The sequence below is a fragment of the Dioscorea cayenensis genome, chromosome 15, assembly GCF_009730915.1.
Source record: "Dioscorea cayenensis subsp. rotundata cultivar TDr96_F1 chromosome 15, TDr96_F1_v2_PseudoChromosome.rev07_lg8_w22 25.fasta, whole genome shotgun sequence".
Lineage (NCBI taxonomy): Eukaryota > Viridiplantae > Streptophyta > Magnoliopsida > Dioscoreales > Dioscoreaceae > Dioscorea > Dioscorea cayenensis.
Window position 1 is genome coordinate 21,776,511 of NC_052485.1, and position 23,575 is coordinate 21,800,085.

The following is a 23,575-nucleotide window of genomic DNA, read 5'->3' on the forward strand; positions in this document are numbered from 1 at the left end:
AATTGGTCAATGTCTTCACAATGAGAGACATTTCTATAATTTATTTGGCAACAAATTTCACTATTTGAACCGTGAATGTGATAAAAAACCATCTGATTCAATTTTTTTTTTACTAAACATGAACAAATTATGTGATTTGCACACATAGATGTGAAATTAATATTTTAAAAGACTTAGGCTTTCATCTACATAAGCTTAGGTTCATACCCACCTCCATAAAGAGACAAACACCTTATACGATTCGATATCAATAAACCAAGAGATGGTTGTCTATTTGATTTTAAATTTAATTCAATACACTCTATTTTTTATTTATTTTTTGATAAATGTGAAAAGCGTTGTTAGTGACGTGTGCACTGACTGAGAATTAAACATCCTGATAATGTAAAGTTTGGGTTATAAGCAAATTAACAATTGGGGGATCCATCATGATCATGAGTTGAAAAACCCATGGGCTGGTCCGAACCCATCCCAAAAAACATAGGATTTGGATTTAGGAAAAGAGCCCAAAGAGAGACTAGGCTCATATACATAGGCCTGATTGAATTTTGGGGTGAATTTGAATTATGTGAATTTTAGCCCAGTCCAACCCAAATAACTAATTAACTAAATAATATATAAATATCAATATATATATATATATATATAAGATGCAAAGATGTATTGCGAATTTAGGACTAGGCATCTTTTTGATCTTTCTGGTCTTTTTGATCTTTGCATTTGTCTTTTAATATATATATATATAAATGTAAGGATTTGTGTTTTTTTTTTTCACTTTGGTTTTGTCCATTTTGACTTTGGTTGTATTTATTTAATTATGTGGTAAAAATCATAAAATATTAATATTGTAGAAGTAGTTTTATTGTATTATTTTGTAAAAATAAAATAAAATTGTGTTTATTTTTTGTGTTTGGGCCTAATAAAATTCAGATGTAGTCGGACTTGAGTCAGAATAATTTTGTTTGATTGTGACCCAGTCGAGTTCAAGTATATTAGATATTTTTTTGAGTCTAGCCCAGTCTAATCCTGGTCCAGCCCAGTTCATATTTAGTCCTATCTGTTATTATTTTTGGGTTTAGGGGAACTTAAATTTGGATTTTTTTTTCATGTCCTATATTAACACCTTTTGTGGTGGAGCAACACAACTGATCTATGAACCTTTGGCTCAATGCATTTTTATTCAAAATCATACCCGAATTATATATATATATATATATATTATAAATGAGCGAAAAAAAAAATCATTTTCAGGCTAATTATTATTATTATTATTTTTCTCTATAAAGATGGTTTTTTAAAATCACGGGTATTGAGGTCATTTTATTGTCTAGATAAATAAGCGGGAAAAAAAAAGAGAAAAAAGACGCGGGTGGCGGGCGAGCTCTCAGTCTCCGTCCAAATCCAAAATCCCTAACCCTAGGAAGAAACGAAGCAATGAAGCCCTCTCGTTCTTGATCTCGTGCTCGATCTCATCCCCAAATCTAGGATCTCTCGCACTCTCTCACGGCCTCGCCACCTCGGGGCTGGTGCCGGAGGAGAGCTCGCTTTCAGCTGGGGTGGTGTTGTGAGAGTGGGATTTGGACTGGAGCATTGATCGGTCGGCGCTGACGGTTGGTTTGGGAATGGAGATGCCTATAATGCATGACAGTGATCGGTATGAGCTGGTGAGGGACATTGGGTCTGGGAACTTTGGGATTGCGAGGTTGATGCGGGACAAGCAGAGTGGGGAGCTCGTCGCAGTCAAATACATCGAGCGGGGTGAGAAGGTCCATGATTCCCCTTTTCGTTTGTATTGCTTCAATTCTTCTGACATGATGGAAATCATGGTTTTTGAGGAAAAATAGTGAAATTTAGTTTAGGGAAATATATGTTTTTTTTTTTTTAAATTTTTTTTTGTGTATTTGTGCAAATTTACGAGCTTTGCAGTGTTTTGAGTTAATTTTGAAGTAATTTTTGGGTTGAGTTTGAATTGTTTAACTTGCAATTGCTATTTAGCAGCTTCAGAGGCTTAGAAGCTATGATTTTTTTTCCTGAGCTTGTTTGACCAAGAACGGATTATTTGTTGCTTATGAATTGCATTATGATTGTACGTAGATTTTTCATATTGATTTGAACGAACTGATAGGTTGTCTGCAATTTTTGAATGCTTATGTTCATAAAACTTTTGAATAAATCCTAGCAAGTTAGTTCATTTATTTGTCTATTAAAATGAATTTTTTCTATATCTTTTTTGATTGATAAGGTTGTGGTTTATTTCAGCTCATTAATCTGTTTTAACATTTGATAGTGTGTAGAATGATGATTTTCATCGTGCCATCTTTTGAACAGATTGATGAACATGTGAAGCGAGAGATTATTAACCACAGATTATTGAAGCACCTGAATATTATTAGGTTCAAAGAGGTGAAGATTATAAGACCGAGTAATTACTTATTTTTTGTGAATAGGCAATGCATTTTCAGTTGACTATTCCACTAATAATCTATTTGTAGGTTATTTTAACTCCTACCCATCTGGCAATTGTTATGGAATATGCTTCTGGTGGAGAGCTTTTCAAGCGCATATGCAATGCTGGCCGCTTCAGTGAGGATGAGGTGTTGTAGTTGACCGGCATAATTTCCTTGCACTTTCTTTACCTGTTTGACGACTAATGTTGTGTCTTTCTGTTTGCCCGGAAGGCCCGCTTCTTTTTCCAACAGCTTATATCAGGTGTTAGCTATATTCATTCAATGGTATGCAATATGAAACTCCCACTGCGGTTGTTTGGCTTGAATTTTCTAGATCGGTGAATTATTCTCTATGTTTCTGCTGTCAAGCAAGTTTGTCATCGAGATCTAAAGCTGGAGAATACCTTGCTGGATGGAAGTGATGCTCCTCGCTTAAAGATATGTGATTTTGGCTATTCTAAGGTACGTTTTGCCCTTATTGACTCTATAAGTTAGCTAGTGGTAAATGATTGACTGTGACTCAACTCATTTAACATAAAGACTCCATAAATTCAATTGTTCACTTTGTGGGCTAGTATTTTATATCTAGCTAATTCTAACTCACTACTTTTTCAGTCATCAGTGCTGGATTCTCAACCGAATTCCACTGTTGGAACTCCTGCATATGTTGCCCCTGAAGTGCTAAGCAAGGAGCCATATGATGGCAAGGTAATTGCAATTCTAGTTTGAGAATGACCAGTATACTGTTTTATTTGAGTATATATGCTTTAATATTATATTCTGACCTGATTTAACATTTTTGACTTACTAATACACTCATCTGGTGATAACTGGAAATATGTGCAGACAGAATATTCCAGGGTCATGATGGGTAGTTTCCGGCTCCATTTTTCCTTTTTCTTTTTATTGTATAGAAAAGGAAAAAATGAATCAAGACGAACATTTTTTTAGAGGCTTGTTAGGCAGTATGTGTGCTTATTTCCAGGGCTGTGGTTATCTTGACCTTTCTTCGCTTTGAAGATGGGTTGAGAAGTAATTGAAGGTGATCTAAAGGTCTAAAACCAAGATGATGAGGTAGATGGAAGGGAATAATGGCAATGCATTATAGTGGCTCTTAGGATTACATATATTTGCTTGTTTTAGTATAAAGAAGTGTTGGTGTGATCATATGGATCTGCTTTGTTCTATAACGATTGTTATGTTCACACTTCACACTAAAACTTCTCTGTACTAGCATAGGTATATAACATCAAAAGCATCTTGACTGCTCCTGCACTTTTGTTGTCATTATCTCCTTCCATCTTCTTCTACTCATCATCTCACTTTTAGACACTTAAAATCAAAGTCACAGTTGTTCTTTATCAGAAGCTAATCTTATTTCTGCCCTTAACCCAATTTTTTTATTTGTTTACCATGCGGACAAGCAACTGCAGTATGATGCTCTGTTTTGACTTTTCTCCTCTCTGTTATAATTTTTGTTTGTTCACAATTTCTCACTTTGATATGTGCCTTGAATATCAAAAGGTTGCTGATGTGTGGTCATGTGGAGTGACTCTGTATGTGATGCTAGTCGGTGCATATCCTTTTGAGGACCCAGAAGATCCTAAAAACTGTTCAAAGGCTATAGAGGTGGAAATTAGTTTCTTATTGTTTTATTACAGTGTTTATCAGATTATTTGATCAAATTCTCTTCTGTAACAGAGAATTTTGGCTGTCAAATATTCTATTCCAGACTACGTTCACATATCGCATGGGTGCCGACACCTAATCTCAAGGATTTTTATTGCCGATCCTGCAAAGGTACATTCTATTTCTTGTGTCTTTATATTTTTGCCAGCCTGAGGGTGAAGTTGCTGTGAGTTCTAATCTATTGCCCAGCCATTTACAAATGTACTCATGGATTAAATTGGCTTGGATGAGTTGTTTTATATAAAAATAATTGGAAGACCTCAGGCATGATATTAATGCATTAACTGATCTAATACCCGCCAACCTGGACAGACAGAGGCGTAGGAGCTATATTTCTTTGTTTTGATTGCTAGTAATGGACTAAAATATGCTGTTTAGATTAAACAGGCTTCCTCAAAGGAAAAGAAAAAAGGGGAGGCACATTAATTACCTCCAAATTCATATTGTTATTAGAAATTTTTAATGAACTGGATGAGTAATTAGTACCAAGGCTATGATTTTAGGTTTTGTTTTAGTTTTGGTATTGGAATGAATCTACGATGCTTCAGCTTTGATAGTCTGTTTTAACTAAATATTATTAAGCAGATAAGATAAAAGACCTGTAACCCTGTATTTTCATCAAGGACAGTAGGCAAATTCTCATTTATTTATAGTGATATGGAGAATCTTTATCTTTAAAGTAGAGCTTCATTTTGTTTATTCCAACATCTACTGTTGCCATAACCCATTGTAATCTTAATGTGAATACACAGAGGATAACAATGAATGAGATTCGCAACCATGAATGGTTCCTGAAGAATCTTCCAGCAGAATTGATGGATGAGAACATGTCGAGTGACCAATACGAGGAGCCTGATCAACCAATGCAAAGCATTGACCAGATAATGCAGATCATTGAAGAAGCAACCATCCCTCCAGCTGCTACCCATAATTTTGGTGACGATCTCGATCTCGAAGACGACATGGAGGATTTGTACTCTGACCTTGATCTTGATGTGGAGACCAGTGGGGAAGTGGTGTTTGCCACATAATTTTTCGTGCTTTCTGTGTACCTTACTGGAATTTAGCCATAGTAGCAGAGTTTTGGAGAAACTGAGCTTGTTTTTAACTGAAGATACATGTATAGAAACAACTCTTGTTCCTCATACTATCCCCTTTGTCATCTTGGAGTAAACAGTACATCTATCATGTATTGTATGCATTGAGGTCATTTTACTGTGATACATGTTTGCAGTTTAACAAAAAAAAAAACCCATTTGTGATGCCCGCATAGGTTCATTGTTTCTCAACATAATACCAATTATGGTAGCTTTGAATGATAGATTTGAACAGGAAATAAACATTATGTAACAGTCTGTACTGAAGTTCACAGATTTAAAAAGGGAACAATTTTCAGAGGTATCTGGTTGGAATGATTTCATTTATTTTGATTGGAAAACTATAGAACTCTTCATTTCTAACATCCCCCTTCCTGTTTTGGAAGGGAAGCCACCATGCAAGACCTCTATCAGCGTCCGTGTTCACAACTTCCAGTGTGTTATCCAGCACCGTCGCGACTATCATTGCCACAGTCGGAGCCGATGAGAAAACAGTGTTTAGTATCTCATCGAACTGCAAATCCATAACAGATGATTAAAACACATTATCTGAGCTCGATTCTTATAGTATTTAGTTTTACTTACCCATCCAGCATTGGTCTTGACAGGTCCATGGCCTGCAGATGCAGTGAACTCTTTGAAATATTGCGGAACTGATATGCCGAGGAAGAGCGAGAGACCAATAATGTATAGGTTCCTCATTGAGTTATTGTTTGAGAACTGAATAAATGAGATTCCCACAGCAGCTGCAATTTTTGAACGGCAATGAGGCAAAGATGAGTACTGCATTATCCAGATAAGTAATGCTTTTGAATTACTCAGTGTCAACTCACCAACAATGCCGAAGAGAACACAGTATATTGCTGCAAATATCGGAAAAGGGATTGAAGCAAAGAAGGCGCCAAACTTACCTGAAAATACAGAGAAATTTTCCAGGCATCAGGTTAAGGTACTATTTATTCTGTTTTGGAGTTAAAAATAACATACCGAAGATTGAGAAAAATATCATAAAACCGGATGATATCTGCACAACTCTTCGACTTCCTACTCGAGTCAATCCAAGAAGTCCCGCATTTTCACTGCACAATCACTCCATTTACTCAGCAAGCAGTCATTGGAATACTTGACAAAATGAAAAGGAAGTGATACATAAAAAAAAACTTGCCCATTTCAGATTAGAGTTCATAATTGCCTTACACTGATGCAGTTGAACCAGCAGCAGCACCGAATATTCCTTCGAGCAGCATTCCGACACCCTGTTTCAGCCATTGTTAGCATCTAAGCACAACTTTGGAGAGCTCAATCATTAAGTGATACAACTGAACTAAGTCTAGACAAACCTGCAGACCAATGCTTCGACTAAGAACATGAGCAGGCGGTGGTGTTGCACCGGCTAGGCGCGCTGCCGCGTAATATGTTCCGCTTGACTGCAATGGCATGAAATGAATGAGACTGCGCATAACTAGATAGGCAAACTGATTTAACTCTTTCATTGTACCTCAACAGCTGCAACAAGTGTTGCACCCATCATTCCGAACACATGGCTTGCGCTAAATATTGGCGCACCCCACTGAAATGGGTATGGAATTTTTATCCTGGACGATTGAAATGAAGTATGGTGTTTATTTTCCAGCTAGGAACAACAATTAGTATGAAGTTTGAACAGATAAGTAGTTCTTACCATGGAGCAGATGACATAAGGTATGTTCGATCGGTTCGGCAATGAATCTTTGTCTTCTCAGGGACATTGTTGTATGCGCCACCGACAGTAAGGATTGCCGCAAAAGACCACACCACGACAATGCAGAGAAGTAACGCGAACCTCTCAAACATTAATTGTGTCCTGTCATGGATGTTCTTCATATACTGCAATAGAAAATGTGTATATATATAAATTCATGTCCTTGCAATATAAATATCATTTATGTATGGAATTGTTTAGCAGTATGTTACTTGTTGGATGATAACCAATATTATTAACATCGGCAATCCAATCTCCACACATTTTCCAACCTGATTCTCAAATAAAGAAAACATTAAAAGATACTCGAAACGAAAGTAATTGTTAAAGAGTTGCTAATAGATATCGAGATTTACCTGAGGGAAACCGCGCTCAAACTGGCCAAGACCGACGACACAAACAACGGGAACGATAACAACAGGACTAAAGAATCTGAAAATTCATCCGTTAAACTAAAACATTAATTACAAATACAATGGTTAAAGATTTAAGAAAAAATTAAAGCTAATGAGAAGAAGCACCTTGAGTAGTTACCCCATGCTTTGGTATATCCGATAACGATATTAAGGCACGAAGAAATGATTAAAGCTCCTTGAATAGCTCGCATAGTATGAACAAATCTCTGCAATCTCCCTGAAAGTTTGATCAGCACTGAATTGCACAAATGAACTTAAATTACAACACAAACACAAAGCAATGCAATCGGCGCAATCACACCGATTGTTATCAAGCAACATTACCTCGTGCTCATCGTCAAAAGGTCGCAAGGCGAAGTCACGGATTATAGACATCACAGGGATGATAAATGCAAAGGATGGGCTCATCACTGTTGGGAGTCTGGTTCCAATGAATGTTTGCAGTAAAGTATTCACTCCAGTTATAAACAACATCGTCTGAATTGTGCGTGCCTTATCGCCCTGTTTCCGAAGAAATCAAAGAAAAAAATAGCATAAAAACAGATTGCTTTCAAGTTTCAACAAACATATAAAATAAAAAACCATGAGAATGGAAATCAAGAGATGGGGAAAAGGATTCACATGGTTCCCTCCCATTTGGGGAACAAGAACAGTGGCTAGCATAACAGCTGTTCCCAGCATCACAATGTAGTGTTGAAATCCAAGTATAATTGCTTCATCTGTAGATTTTCAACCCATTAATGAATCAATTAACTCAGTATACATCATCAAAATCAAGAAAAGAAGGACATTACTTTCAGATTCATGACTAAAGACAGTAAATTATATCTAGAAAAGTTTCAAAAATCAACAAATCTTACACTTAAAAATGGGTCAAAGCCTCAAATTAAATTGCTTCAGTAAATCAATTACTCAATATACATCATCAAAATCATGAAAAAAGTCTCAAAAATCAACAAATCTATACTTTAAAATGACTAAAAATCTTAAACTAACTGCTACAGCTATAAGATTTAATACTAGTAATGAATCAAGTAACTCAATATACATCATGAAATGTAAGAAAATTTTTTTTAAGAAACAATAGAAAACTTACAAATCCCCATAAAAATATCATCTTGAAGAAAAAAAAAAATAAAAGCAGAGAAAAAGAGTTGCAAAGAGCTTACGCCAAGAGGGGTTGGAGTGAATGCAGAAGTGAAGGTGGTGGAGCTGCTCCAATGGAGGATGTACAGGGCCTCCGCCAGCCACCGGAGGCCTCAACGGCGGCGGTGGTTGAACCGGTGGATGTGCAGTGGTGCTGGTCTCCACCATCTCCTCTGAGTCCTCTCTGTTGCTTCTCAACGTTCCTGTTGTTGTTCTTCTTCTATGCACATATATATATATATTGTGTTTTTTTTTACTTAACCCCCTTATTCTTTTTATTATTATTAATTCTCTTTGTTTCTCTCCTTTAAATTGTATTTTTTGCACGTGAACCCTCATTATTTTATAATTATAAATGTTTTTTTCTTCGGTTCAAATCACATAAAATATTTATTTTTACATTTTAATTATAAATGTTTCTATCTTGAGTGGCCATAGCTCCATAAGCAAAGAGAAGCAAATTAAAAGATTAATTGCAATAGCTAACGCAATGTAGTATTCCTCGATCAGCATAAAAAATCAGGCTATGAGATGCTAGCAGAGTAGAGAGAGAGTGTTGAGAGCAAGCACTTTTGCTTTGCTTGCAGTTTAATGTCTTTCAGTTCCTAGAGATTCTTTTATCTTTGTTGTTTTCATTTTATTCCCTATTGGTGTTTGCATTTTTTTTTTGTTGTATCTCTTATGTGCTTTATTAACTTCCACTTTTAATGAACTGTCTTGTTGTTCATTCTTTTTAATACATGTGATTTATTCATTTTTTAACAAAAAAAAAATTAATAAAATTAAATATATTTTTTCTATAATTAATAGATTGAAATCATATTACTCTATCAAAAAAATTTATGCCCAATAAAATTAATCCCATTGTGTAAAACAAGTATGAAATATTTAAAAAAATTTCAATTTGAGTCTTAGTCACCGTGGTGAATATGAATTTTTGGTTAAGTTTTGATGTCAAAATCTTGTCCAAATTAAAACTCGCATGTGGCTTTTTTTTTTTAAAAAAAATCATAGTACTTTTGAATTAAATTAAATATTTGGTTACTTTCACTTTTTTTTTTTTCATCTCGTTTAAATTGTGGTTTTTCATTTAACTCCCTCTCTTTTGTTTATTATTATCAAGTCCTTGTCCTGGAACCGTGATGGCAAGCAAATAAATAAGACGTGAAGAGGGTATGGGCAGCAGCGTGGCGTGTGCCTCGAGATTTCTGACAAAGGGTACTCTATAGGCCAATATTTACGATTATGCCACTATTTAATAGGCGCATAGTAGTTAGTTGACGGGTAGTTTAGTAGTTATGAGTTTCATTAAGGGTATTTTGGGAAATAAAATAAAGGGCACGTGGTGAGATTTGACTTTGCATGGGACGTTATTAGGTTATTGGCACCGACACGCATCGTTTTGGGGTGAAGATGTAAATATATTAATATAAATATAATAGGAAGAAAGTAACACAATCTCCTAAGAAAAGCCCTTAACTTTTCCATATTCTCAAAACATCATTTTTTTTTTTAATTTTAAAATTTTTAAATATAAAATAAAGAGTAATATAAAACTCATTGATATAGGCCACGAGAAGATGTGAGTCCTATAGAAATTGCAAGGTCAAATTTTTTTTTAAATAAAATAAAATTTCTAAGATAATTCTTCTATTATAATCACTTTCTCAATTTTCTAAGAACCTTCGCAGAAATGCAATCTATGGACAGTGACGGTGCCAGGACTCGTCAGAGGGTGGGGCAAAAGTTGACGGAAAAAAAATTTCCAGCCGCCGAATAAACATTCCGACCGGTCAACAAAAAATTTGGCATACAAACATGAAACATAAATACATAAAAAACATATCAAAAGTCAATTGATCTATTCAATAACAAGAAAGATAAATTAATTCAAAAAAACTTCATTATTATACACAAGTACATGAATAACAACTAATTTTTCCTAACCAATGGAGTACTTCAAGCACCGGAACCTTTGAGAGGTTTCAAATAGTTTTTGCGAGATGCCAACTTTTGAAACCTTTGCATAATTGTTTCTTCATCAATGCTAATGAATATTTTTTTCTCAATGTAACACACCAAACAATCTGACAGTAGTTCATCTGCAAGTCGGTTGCTCAAATCGGTCTTCACAACATTCATTGCTGAAAAACATCTCTCAACAGTAGCTGTGGCAACTGGTAACACCAATGCTAGCTCAATGAGTCGATACACCAAAGGAAAACAAATATGATATTTATGCTTCACCATCTTTATTGCAAGAGCTCCAACATCAACAAGATTATAGAAATCTGGATCCCCTCTTACATCATCAATGTAGAGTTCAAGTTGGTAGTGAAGCTCAGCAAGCTCAGCAGTAGAGAAATCTTCAGAGTATAATCTAGCAAGATGGAGTATTTCATGATGATCAAAACGAGCAAAGTTGTTGGAAGGATCAAGACTCAATACACCCTTAAGCAAATTAGTGTTTGCCTCATTGTCTTGGTGTCTTTAGTTTTGAGTAGAAGGGTAATAGGTGTTTTCAGGTGTTTGAATGGTCGTTTTGTTCGTTGAGTTGTGACCAAGAATCAATCAAGGGCTGTGATGAATTTGATCAAGTGGAATGGCATTAGTTCGAGACAGCTACTGAAAAGAGAATGAAGAGAAGAATGGATGGCTGAGATTAAATCATCATGGATGGATAGCTTTAGTTCGAGGCAAGGCAAGTGGATGGTTGTTTTGTTCGTTGAGTTGTGACCGAGAATCAATCAAGGGTTGTGATGAATTTGATCAAGTGGAATGGCATTAGTTCGAGGCGACTCGAAAAGAGAATGAAGAGAAGCATGGATGGTCGAGATTAAATCATCATGGATGGATAGCTTTTAGTTCGAGGCAAGGCAAGTGGATGGACTTTTGTTCATTGAGTTGTGACCGAAAATCAATCAAGGGCTGTGATGAATTTGATCAAGTGGAATGGCATTAGTTTGAGGCAGCTACTGAAAAGAGAATGAAGAGAAGCATGGATGGCTGAGATTAAATCATGAAGTCTAGATGCACAACTCAATCCTCAGGGTTTTTTTTCCCGGTGGAGGGTGTGGCGGATGTCCCTCCTCGCCACACCCCGGCGCCGCCACTTTCTATGGATATTGATTCTTAGCCCTTCGATTATCAATCAACGGTTACGATCATCTCCAAAAATAGTTTCATTATATTATTAATAGTAGCACAGTGAAAAATGAGATGCACAGTATTTTAATTTGAATCGTAGATCACCATAATAGTGCTCGAATCAATCTAAATTGTCAATTCTGATTTTTACTAAATCCACAGTGGGGAGCAACCAAGCATATATTACACCCACAGCACAACACACCACCCAGATGAGGGCCAGTACAATATTTTTTACACTGTTAGGTTACTGTTCACTGTCTGTATCTTCCTATCTCTCTCCACTAATTCTCTCTCAATCTTTTAATCATTGGGGACGTTCCTGTCCCCAGATGATTTATTTCATATATATATATGACATGCGGCCTTTGAAAGTGATCTCGCTTAAAAAATAAAAAAAAAATATTTTTTTTAAAAATAAATAAATCACAAATTCATTAAAGATAAAGAAACCATACAAATAAACAACTGAGGAAACAAAAACAAACAACGATTGACCGAACAACGAACAAACCATCAAAAGAGAACCATATATAAATAGAAGAAAGAAGCGAAGAAGCCACTAGCTATCTAATATTTCTAGTGGGAATTAACCATTTGGAAGGCCTAATTCTTCTAACAACTCAAGGAATGTTGCCTAAATGAGTATATCATCATTGTGACATGTCTCAACAACTTTAGATGTCATTTTCCTCTCACTATTATTCTCTACCGACATTGCAAGCTAAAATCACACAAGTGACCAGAGAATGGAACTTAATATTTATATACACACACAGTGGTTGAAGAAAAAGAACGGGAATCTAAAAGCACTCAGTTCTTCTTCGATTTACTTCTATGTTGTCTAATTGTATTTTATTTTAACAGTTAGTTTATTATGTACCCTACCACAACTAGTGGCTATTATATCTTTGTAACCCTGCTTATCTTTTACAAATATAAGTGGTTTATTTATTTTATTTTTAAAAAAGAAAATTAGCTCCTTTTCCATCTTGCACCAGCTCTTTTGTATTTTGTTATCGTTTTGTTCAATGTACTCTGTTTCTCAGTTTTTTTCAGTTTTTAATGTATTGTGGAGTTGATCAAATTAAACTTGCAAACTAACTATAAACAATTAATTAATTTGGTAGAAACGTTCAAACAACTTCCCATAATCCGAAAATACTTTGACTTGGTCAAGTGTTTGCACTTTCAATTCCAATGGACACACTTATTATAAAGCCTACATATATTGACCATCTCCATGGATTCCATAGTTTTATTCCATATTCTTGAAATATGATTACCAATTTACCAGGTCAAGTTCAGGAAGCAAATGCATCTATAAATAGATACAACTCAAAGCATTCAACCACAACAAGCTTCAACGTATATACATTTACAAAACCTCACATTCTTTCTTCTTTATTGCTTCAATGGCATCTCAGACAATCCAGAGCTACCGCAATGGCGCTGAGATTTACAATGGAGATGATCTCTGCAAGAAGAAATCTATTAAACTGCTCGAAGAAATTGTCTTCCAAATGGTTTATTTCCATTGGAAGACATTGAAGAGTTTGGATATAACCGCGATGCCGGGTTTGTCTGGTTGATTCAAAAGAAGAAGAAGGACCATACCTTCAAGAAGATCAAAAGAGCAGTGTCATATGCTCATGAGGTAACTGCATTTGTCGAGAAAGGTAAGATGAAGAAGATGACCGGAGTGAAGACTAAAGAACTCATGCTTTGGCTCTCTGTTGTTGAGATGTACATTGAGGATCCTTCTTCTAAGAAGATCACTTTCAAGACTGGCACTGGCCTCTCTGATAGCTTCCCAGTTTCAGCATTTGAACTTGAAGAATAAAGAAAGCTAACTCTGTGTGATATTGTTCTCACTTGTACTATGATATTTTTGTGTTTTAAATCATGTTGTTGTCAAATAATTATTGTTGGAAGATCAATAAAATTTGATGCCTTTTGTATTATCAGGACATAATTAAGTTGCATGTATTACAATTCACAAACATTTGTGCTCTAAATACACTTCTTGAAAGCAAATATAACAAAGATGCAAGTTGATTAAAAATGAACATTAGAAACAATAAATAACAATTAATCATATGAGGATGGTGTGAAATACATGGAAATAAATGACTATTGATCAATGTAAGTTTTTTACTCATGGATTGGAAGTAATAATATTCATGGTGAAGCTTGGTCTGATGAAGTATATGCTAATAAACTCAATGTCAAACTGGTAGAGGTCAAAGATTAATGCATTTGGATGAAGTTAACGCAACATCTACTCTTTTTTTTTTATTTCAATATTCTGTCAATAAAATGTAGAGGCTTTTACGGAATGATATAAATATAAAAGCACAAAAACACTTGGTAGAGCTCATCATAAGGACTTTGATCAACGCATTATATATATATATATATATATATATTTTTTTTTTTGGATAAAGTACATTATATATATGAACATTTATTGACGGTTTACTAACCTAGTTCTGAGAGAATTAATTATTTTAAGATGAGCTTAAACCAATCCAAAAGCTAGGCCAACTATAAGAAAGACCAAGATATACATATATCCATCAATACCAGAATATGTTTAATTAATTGAAATGAGACTAGTAGTTGTAGTAAATCAGAAAACAACATTCACATTGAATTTTAGCAAAACAGAGTTGTAATTTTTATTCTTGCACAAAGCTTATTGAATGAAGATACAAAGAAAAACTAATGCACTCCTCTAGTGTTTCAAGACATTCTCAGCAATTCTACTACTACTCAAGTTGAAAAGCAGAAGATGGGAAGCTGTCAGAGAGCCCGGTGCCAGTCTTGAAGGTGATCTTCCCAGAAGAAGGGTCCTCAATGTACATCTCAACGACAGAGAGCCATAACATAAGCTCTTTGGTCTTCACTCCAGTCATCTTCTTCATCTTACCTTTTTCAACAAAAGCTGTGACTTCCTGAGCATATGATACCGCTCTCTTAATTTTCTTGAAATTGTGGTCCTTCTTCTTTTTCTGAAGGAGCCAAATGAAGCCTTCGCCGCGATTAAATCCAAACTCTTCAATGTCTTCAAGAGGGAAGAGCCCATTTGGAAGGCCGATTTCTTCTAACAACTCAATGGATTTCTTCTTACAGAGTGCATCTCCGTTGTAGATCTCTGCACCATTGCGATACTTCTCACCAACTTGGGAGGCCATTTTTCGCTTCTAAGAGAAAACAAGGGATGAGAAGCTAAGATTAATAGATGTTAGGCTGATGAGACAGAGAATATATTGGAACTATATATACACATTGATGGAAGAGTAAGAAAGGAGTTGGTCAAATGAGGCTTTCAAGCTAAATAAAAGAGTAGCCAAATTGCTTGAAAGATTCAGTCAATAAAGGTTAGCTAATATCATATACTAATAATTAGTACGTGAGACAACATTGATAGATTAAAAAAAAAAAAAAAATACTTGGTCAAGCTACTCTGCCTGTTTTGACAATGTCTAAAAGGCTACAATTCCATTTAATATAATATGAATCAATGCACTTATTCTACAACCTTTTTTGATTGACCCTTTCCATTGATTCCATACTGCATTTTATTGTAGAGGAGTAACAGGTCAAAGTCTTTTATGTTCCTCTTCATCAATAACCTTATGTATCTATAAATAACACACTTAATATTTCCATTCCATCAGCACTCAAAGCATCCATTCTCCAAAGCCTCTCTTATTTGCTTGCTTCTATCAGCCCTTAGCTGGAATCAAATAGAAACTCACACAATGGCATCACAGACCATCCAGAGCTACCGCAACGGCGCTGAGATATACAATGGAGATGCTTTCTGCAAGAAGAAATCCATCCAACTGCTCGAAGAGATCGGTCTTCCAAATGGTTTGTTTCCATTGGATGACATTGAAGAGTTTGGATATAACCGCGAGGCAGGGTTTGTCTGGTTGATTCAAAAGAAAAAGAAGGACCATACCTTCAAGAAGATCAAAAGAGCAGTGTCATATGCTCCCGAGGTAACTGCCTTTGTCGAGAATGGTAAGATGAAGAAGATGACCGGAGTGAAGACGAAAGAACTCATGCTTTGGCTCTCTGTAGTTGAGATGTATATCGAGGATCCTTCTTCCAAGAAGATCACCTTCAAGACTGGCACTGGTCTTTCAGATAGCTTCCCTGTGTCCGCATTCGAGCTTGAAGAGTAGAGTCTAAATATTCCAAGTGTTCCAATAATGCTATAAAGCTTGCATCTTGAAATTCTGTTATTCTTGTATTATCTTATCGTAGGTTTGTGTTTCTTGTGGTATAATTATGGAATGTTGAATTATCTATGTAATACAGTAATTGCTCAAAGATCTAAACTACAATTTCTCCACAGATATCAATGTATGTTGGGATGCATTGCTTGAGTAATATATATACGATAGAATTCATGTAAGTAAATTTGATTAAACAATAACAAAGATATCTGTTTCTAAGGACAGTGTTTAATTTAAGTAAACTGCTGTAACTTGTCGCAAATAATGTTTCTGAATGCTAGTTCCAAGGAAGGCAGAGACCTGTCATATTGATGAAGTCTGAAATTGCAATCTATCAGCAGCTAATCTTTGTCATCAGAGAGTTTGATTTTATCCCAGCTTTATCATAATGCAAAAGAAGGCAGCAGCACATCATGTAGTAGTCCAGAACTGTAGATTGCAGCATGACAAGCTCAGCTGCTAAAAAAAAACAGAGAAAAGAGAAGACAAGGCATTTTTGGAACAACAAACACATCAACAGACATAGATCAGGAGAAGAAAAAAACAGAAAGATTATAAATAAATAAATTACCAGGAAATTAGGTTCATAATTAGTTCATAATTGAGTTATCATCAAGATTATCATCATCTTATAAACACGAATAAGCACGAATAAGCTAATTAAGAGAAATTGGAACTTCTCTTTTCTCAGGTTTGTCAATCTCAGTACTTAAGAAACAAAAGTAAACTGAAAACATAACCTTTGGAAGTTCTATTTTAAGATTAAAAAGAAAAGAAAACATGATTTTTATACTCAAAAGACATCAAGGCTCCCACCAGCATAGAGGCCTGAAGAAGCTTAATTATACACGACTTCATTTATGAATGCACATATATGCTTCTACACCTAGAAGCAGTCCAACCTAGGTTGCTAGTACTATCTCTTAACATCACTCACATACAAGATGTTATACTCATTCTCAAAAAGAAAAACAATTCTAAAAACAAGATGTCAATGCTCACTTGATGCATGAATTTTTTTTAAAAAAAACAGAAGGATAAATGAATTAATTTTGAAAGAGATGTGTTATTGGGTGGTACCTCACAAGAAAATGCACAACCATCATGAAATAATACTCACTTTTCCAATCTTTGCTTTTCAATCCATATCCCTGAAAGAACAATAAAAATATACAGTATCATTTGCATTGCAAGGGCAAGACAATGACAAGGGATTTTTAGTGCAAGGATGACTGGTAATGGTTTATATTCTGTAAAAGAGAGTGGCAGGTGCTGTATAGGCAACCACACATATAAAAAAAATAAATAAATGGTAATAAATAAATAAAGAAGAGAATCATATCTTTGTAATAAGAAAAACCAAAATGAAAGCAAAAGATGAGATAATAAGTGAGGGAGATGGCTTTTGACATGAAGGGTTTTATGGTGGAATGGGAAAGCAAAGATGGAAAAGAAAACAAGGATGCATATGGGTCTTACATATAAGGTGCATGTCAGTGTATCTACCTTCTGTGTTTGAGGACAATGCCTTGGCACATATAGTTGCAAGTGTGACAGAGTGGCCTTTCTTTGAATTGATGCTTGAAAAGAACCCTCTCCTTTCTTCACACTTCTCTCCTTCATTTCTCAGAAATTAATTTACTAGCATTTAAAGAAATTCGTCAAGAAATGCAATATTATGCATTTCACCCATAATATATACTCTAGCATGTACAAGGCCAATAGGTTTCCATCCATGTTTTCTTCTCTCTGTCAAAAGGCAAGAGAAAATCAAGTAATATTCATATTTCAACCAAAAAATCAAGTAATTACCTAATCCAGGATCATTGACTTCTTCAATTACCTTATAAGAAGACCTAGCTATGAAAATATTATCACAAGTAAGCAAGACATTCACATTATACAGATAGATGAATGCTAATGTTGTAGTAATATATAATACAACTTACAATGATTTCCCAATAAGCAAGTTGTGGGAAGGTTGCTATTATATTCAGCAGTAAATGGACGCATGTAAGCATAACATCGTAGGAAGAAAACTTCATGGCTGAAGCTGGGACTAGCAATCTTGCAAATAATTATTTAACCTTTATCTTTTGCCTTTATTTGGCTTCAATAATGAGAATCAACCAGCAATGGCCACAATTGCAAGCAAATTAAGGTATCAATTCATCATATGTCTCTAACACTCATCCATCACTTCTTAACATGTGTGTGTGCGCATTGAGCGTGCACTTCATTAGCATAAGTTAATCTAACAGACATCACCAACATGATAAAGAAATAATCAGGCAAGCTTACAAAAACATCAACAGTCGATAGGATGTTGAGCAGTTTATTTGTAACCCACTTATCCTGCAATAAAAGATTAAACAGATGGCCAAAAAAAAAATTATTGTCACAAAAAAAGGAAAACAAAAAGATGTAATGATTGAACTTTGTAAAAATAAATTGATAAAAACCAAACCCTTTCTTCTGATTTTGTGTCTCTTAAATATTTCATGCTAAGCTGCGAGAGATTGAGCAAGAGAGATTCCGTGAAGGCAATCAAGATCTACTAAAATAGAAGATGTTCATGTTTATACACTACCTAACACTGTGAAAGTCAATGGCTACTGCTCAATGACTTTTCACACATGTAAGATTTCAAGCCAAAGCAGGACTGAGGAAGTTCTTTCTATTTGGTTCATCATCTGCAATCGAGCATTCTCAAACATTTCGAGATAAGTAAGGATGTCATCAATATGTATACCAGGGATATTTTTCTACTTGAAATTTCCAAATCAGGAATTCAAAGTTCAAACAAGAAATATTATGAATTCTCAATACATAGTGTCCCTTTGATATCTCATAAGCAGTTATCAAAGTCATCAAAGTCATCAAAATGCTTCTCACAAGATAACAACCAATGCAGAATTAACCTCTCCAAATATCAAACAAGAAATATTATGTGTTCCCAACACAAGGAGGCCCCTGATATCTCACAAGCACAATCAAATAAGTTCTTCACACTCATCACTTCCTAAAAAAGAGCCATTCACAATAATCCCAGCAAAGATCTCATAGCATAACCATAAATTTCTATCCAATAATAGCTACTACATTCGTTAGTAGTAATTAACATTTCATCAAGGACACTAAGCAAGAACTTGCTTGACAACAACAAACATCAATGGAGATTTAATTAGCCCCAACAAAATTCCATTTTAATTTTCATCATCAATACAAATTTAGTTCATATAATTATATAGATTCTATTCAACAGAAGTAAGCCCATTCCAAGCTTTCATGTACCTATTCATAAAAAATTAAAAATAAAAACACCTTTAACAATGCCAAAATTGAACACTTTCGTTTATGACAATTATGTCAATTTGATGTATTCTTCATTACACTCAAATCTAACCCACCTGAGTTTACTAATTTTATGTTCTCCCCTCGGTGTTGTTTAAGGTGGCCACAAAGAAGTCATCAAGGTGTTTAGGGGTTCACGCTAACTAGGCATTAGTTCTAGACAAACTAATTTATGCCCCAAGTAAACCTTTCAGCAAATGGAAAATGATAATGCCTTGTATAACAATGCAATTTAGTAATGAAGTAAACTGGGTACATGTAAGTTGATGAATCACTGAACATATCACCAAGAAATTTACTTTGATGCCCAAAGGGTCTTCCTAGATTGGCTCCTCATTAAGAGAATTATTGATCTTTATAGTGAAATTAGCAAGCCCAAGCTAAAAACCAATAAACCAAGCTAACTCAATTCAATAAGGTTTGGGGCAATTTTTCTTAAGAGAAATAACAAGAAGATCAAAATCAAGTAGGTTAGCAAAATCCAAACCACACATAAATAAATAGAATCACAAATCCACATAATTTATATCTCATTCCCATCAATAAGGAAAAAATAAACGACAACGATATCAAATTATTAAAAAAAAAAAGCAAGAATGAATTGGAGACTAAGCAATCGTTAATGATTAAAAAGATGAAACTTAGGGTAATTGTATACTTCCTTCTTGAGCTTGTTAGCATAAAAACTAATAGAAATCAAAATCTAATAGACCTCTACATCGTTAGCAAATAAAACTCAAAATAAAAATAATCATAAGATCATAAAAACCTAAGAACAATGACCATGGCAATTATTTCCTAAACATGGTCCTCATGATCTCACCTTTTAAAGAATGCGAGTGATGAGAATAGGCGTATCTCAATATTTCTAATTAAATTAAATAAAAATTCTAAATACATTGGTGAATTGAGTCATAAGCCATACTCTTGGCGAGCATCTAGAAACAGGATGAACTCCATCAAGGGCTTGTAACTCATCCCCGAGTAGAACAAAATTAAACAACAAGTGTTCATCAATGGAAGACCTACCAACCAGATTATAATAATTAAACAAGTTAGATTATGATGCAAGCATGCTCAATGGTTTACAATGATCATACTATCAATTGCATGTTCTAGTGAGCAAATATGGAACAACACACTATAAAAATCAGATTAGCATTAAAACATTTGTGAGTATGATCATACTGCTCGGTGAATAAAGAAACCACTACCTCAAGTAAATATCTATAAACCCCCACTAAAACACCAATATTGACACAAATATGCCTTTGTGATGTAAGGCAAAATGGAAGTTTTGTATCTTTTTTAATAATATTAATATCAATGTTGTTGAAGGGTTGATGACATAAATATAATTTTTTAAGAGGATATATACTGAATAATATTATTTTTTTATTAAAAACATAATATTTTTTTTATAAAAATTATGAGAGTATATGATCAAAGATGAGGAGAAAAAAACGAGTGAACCTCGGGGGTGTTGCTCATCGGCGGTGGTGGCCGAAAAAGAGTGTCCCAAATCTCGAAGAAGGCGGAGATGATGGCACGGTGGTGATGGCGAGAGTTGAGAGAGAGAAAGCAATGCAAGAGCTCTTCGAGATCGCGAGGGCTCGTCTGACTCCTTCTTCACACCATCATCTCCTCCATGGGTCACTAGAAATCGGAGCATGGGTCGTCGGATTTCTTCACCATCGCAAAGCTCTCCTTGAACATCAATTTCTCCACCTCCTTCCACGAGATTAATGGCGTCCAATGAGCCGATGAAGGAGAAGGAATTAGGGGTTTCGGGTCTCATCATCGTCATCGTCATCGTCTTCATCGCTCTCAATATTTAAGGGGTGAGAGAAGAGGTTTGGTCGAAGAGATCGAGGAGAACCAACCACTACCGCCGGAGGAGGAGCTGGGTCGGGGATTAGGTTTAGGGTTTTGGCGAGGAGGAGGAGGGGGAATCGTGGCATTAAGGGTTCTAATTTATATCTCCTCTCCTTGGGGTTTCCGCTAGAGCAAATGAAGAATGACTACGATTAGGGCGATGTCTCCTCATGGTCGCCGCTCGAGCAAATGAAGAAGCCCAGAGAACATCCTGAATAAAATCCAACTTTTTCATGCGGTTATCTTAAACCGGCTTTAAAACTGGGATATTTTTTTTTATTTCACTTATGGAGCCGGCTTTTAAAAACACCTCTATCAATGTGCCTTTAAAAGTAAAAATCGGTGTAGTGGCAGTGTCATATGCTCCCGAGGTAACTGCCTTTGTCGAGAATGGTAAGATGAAGAAGATGACCGGAGTGAAGACGAAAGAACTCATGCTTTGGCTCTCTGTAGTTGAGATGTATATCGAGGATCCTTCTTCCAAGAAGATCACCTTCAAGACTGGCACTGGTCTTTCAGATAGCTTCCCTGTGTCCGCATTCGAGCTTGAAGAGTAGAGTCTAAATATTCCAAGTGTTCCAATAATGCTATAAAGCTTGCATCTTGAAATTCTGTTATTCTTGTATTATCTTATCGTAGGTTTGTGTTTCTTGTGGTATAATTATGGAATGTTGAATTATCTATGTAATACAGTAATTGCTCAAAGATCTAAACTACAATTTCTCCACAGATATCAATGTATGTTGGGATGCATTGCTTGAGTAATATATATACGATAGAATTCATGTAAGTAAATTTGATTAAACAATAACAAAGATATCTGTTTCTAAGGACAATTGTTTAATTTAAGCAAACTGCTGTAACTTGTCGCAAATAATGTTTCTGAATGCTAGTGAATTATAAGAATAAAGTTCCAAGGAAGACAGAGACTGTCATATTGATGAAGTCTGAAATTGCAATCTATCAGCAGCTAATCTTTGTCATCAGAGAGTTTGATTTTATCCCAGCTTTATTTATTTATTTTTTTTGAATAATAGACGACAAACGCCCTTTTTTATGAATATAAACAATACTAAACAATATTGGAACCCGGATGTACAGTATATGTACAGTATGAGAATAGTATAGGAATCCCGGGTAAACAGTGTATGAACAGTATGGGGAACAATACTGTTGGGGGAGATATTTGAACAAATGACCTCCCCCTTACACTTTGATGTCATACCATTAGGCTATCAAATGGTTGACTATCCCAGCTTTATCATAATGCAAAAGAAGGCAGCAGCACATCATGTAGTAGTCCAGAACTGTAGATTGCAGCATGACAAGCTCAGCTGCTAAAAAAAACAGAGAAAAGAGAAGACAAGGCATTTTTGGAACAACAAACACATCAACAGACATAGATCAGGAGAAGAAAAAAACAGAAAGATTATAAATAAATAAATTACCAGGAAATTAGGTTCATAATTAGTTCATAATTGAGTTATCATCAAGATTATCAACATCTTATAAACACGAATAAGCACGAATAAGCTAATTAAGAGAAATTGGAAAGCACGAATAAGCTAATTAAGAGAAGCAGGAGAAAAGTTCTTTGGAAAGGTTAAAAAATATATATGAACAAAAAGGTAAAACCAAGGAAATTAAACAAGATTTCATAAAGCAAGTCCGGCAGCATGATAAAAAGAGATCCGAAATGGCAGACATAAACCAATGGAACAGATAAGAAAATTTCCCTCAACTAAAAGATATGATCTTCCCTCGGACTAAAAACTGGCAGCTTTCACAAAAAGTGAAAGATTTGACAAATCATTGGACAAAACATTGTGAATGAATAAAGAAGATTTGCATTGAATTGCAAAGGCAAAGCTTGATAGGAATAAAGAAGATTGGAATGAATAAAATGACTGAGATTCATGCAGATTCATTAGCAGTTACTAGCAGAAAGACATCATCTTTTGCATTCCAAACACAATCTACAAAAGCATCAGGAACACGAAGTCATCTCCCCTGGTTCTGAAACACTCTAAATATGATAAACAGGGATGGAATGAGAGAGAAAGTGGAGTAAGACCTCGTCTGCCAGCGCCCACTTCAACCTCGTGCCGGATGAAGATCTACCGGTGATGGAGAGGTTTGAGATACGGCCGGCGCTTTCATTCCAGCCTTGGGCCTCGTCGGAGAGCAAGCAAAAGGCCGACATGAAAATGAACTCCAGCTGAAAACCTCCAGCCTTCATCTCTGCTAGTCTGCTACACATCAGATGGATTATAGTTTATTTGCCCACACTATCATGAAAAATACATACATCATTTCTCCAATTTCCGAGAGTTAATACAACACTTTTTTTTTTTATTTTCTTTTTCAAATAGTAATCAATGAGAGTTCCAACAATACTTTTTCTTATATATAT

At 35.2% G+C, this 23,575-nt stretch overlaps 4 protein-coding genes and 1 pseudogene across 6 annotated transcripts; 3 read left to right on the plus strand and 2 right to left on the minus strand.

Annotated features, from left to right (window-relative positions):
• The first annotated feature begins 1,334 nt into the window (after window positions 1-1,334).
• LOC120277318 (serine/threonine-protein kinase SRK2E) lies at window positions 1,335-5,398 on the plus strand. Of its 2 annotated transcripts, none has more exons than XM_039284110.1 (9): window positions 1,335-1,766; window positions 2,329-2,403; window positions 2,493-2,594; window positions 2,679-2,732; window positions 2,817-2,909; window positions 3,063-3,155; window positions 3,972-4,076; window positions 4,149-4,247; window positions 4,889-5,398. In XM_039284110.1, exons 1-9 carry the CDS (start codon window positions 1,623-1,625, stop codon window positions 5,165-5,167), a joined length of 1,044 nt encoding a protein of 347 aa, XP_039140044.1. In that variant the 5' UTR covers window positions 1,335-1,622; the 3' UTR covers window positions 5,168-5,398. The 2 variants fall into 2 exon arrangements, with proteins under 2 accessions (XP_039140044.1, XP_039140045.1); XM_039284111.1 differs by having other exon boundaries at window positions 2,700-2,732.
• Window positions 5,399-5,494: 96 nt separating this feature from the next.
• On the minus strand, window positions 5,495-8,727 carry LOC120277317 (nucleobase-ascorbate transporter 3). Of its 2 annotated transcripts, XM_039284108.1 has the most exons (14): window positions 8,560-8,727; window positions 8,012-8,109; window positions 7,715-7,891; window positions 7,496-7,596; window positions 7,331-7,406; window positions 7,187-7,246; window positions 6,915-7,099; window positions 6,732-6,828; window positions 6,574-6,660; window positions 6,431-6,489; window positions 6,221-6,312; window positions 6,067-6,144; window positions 5,819-5,979; window positions 5,495-5,747 (listed from the first exon to the last, which is right to left on the minus strand). In XM_039284108.1, exons 1-14 carry the CDS (start codon window positions 8,702-8,704, stop codon window positions 5,529-5,531), a joined length of 1,635 nt encoding a protein of 544 aa, XP_039140042.1. In that variant the 5' UTR covers window positions 8,705-8,727; the 3' UTR covers window positions 5,495-5,528. The 2 variants fall into 2 exon arrangements, with proteins under 2 accessions (XP_039140042.1, XP_039140043.1); XM_039284109.1 differs by lacking the exon at window positions 7,187-7,246.
• Window positions 8,728-13,040: 4,313 nt separating this feature from the next.
• Window positions 13,041-13,644, plus strand: LOC120278089 (annotated as a pseudogene).
• A 695-nt stretch (window positions 13,645-14,339) lies between these two features.
• On the minus strand, window positions 14,340-17,739 carry LOC120278015. Its single transcript, XM_039284903.1, has 4 exons — window positions 17,440-17,739; window positions 17,014-17,084; window positions 16,234-16,362; window positions 14,340-14,889 (listed from the first exon to the last, which is right to left on the minus strand). The coding sequence occupies exon 4, from the start codon at window positions 14,878-14,880 to the stop codon at window positions 14,455-14,457; it is 426 nt and encodes a 141-aa protein (XP_039140837.1). The 5' UTR covers window positions 14,881-14,889; window positions 16,234-16,362; window positions 17,014-17,084; window positions 17,440-17,739; the 3' UTR covers window positions 14,340-14,454.
• On the plus strand, window positions 14,930-16,234 carry LOC120278014. The gene has a single exon (XM_039284901.1). It carries the CDS (start codon window positions 15,451-15,453, stop codon window positions 15,877-15,879), a length of 429 nt encoding a protein of 142 aa, XP_039140835.1. The 5' UTR covers window positions 14,930-15,450; the 3' UTR covers window positions 15,880-16,234.
• Window positions 17,740-23,575: the final 5,836 nt, after the last annotated feature.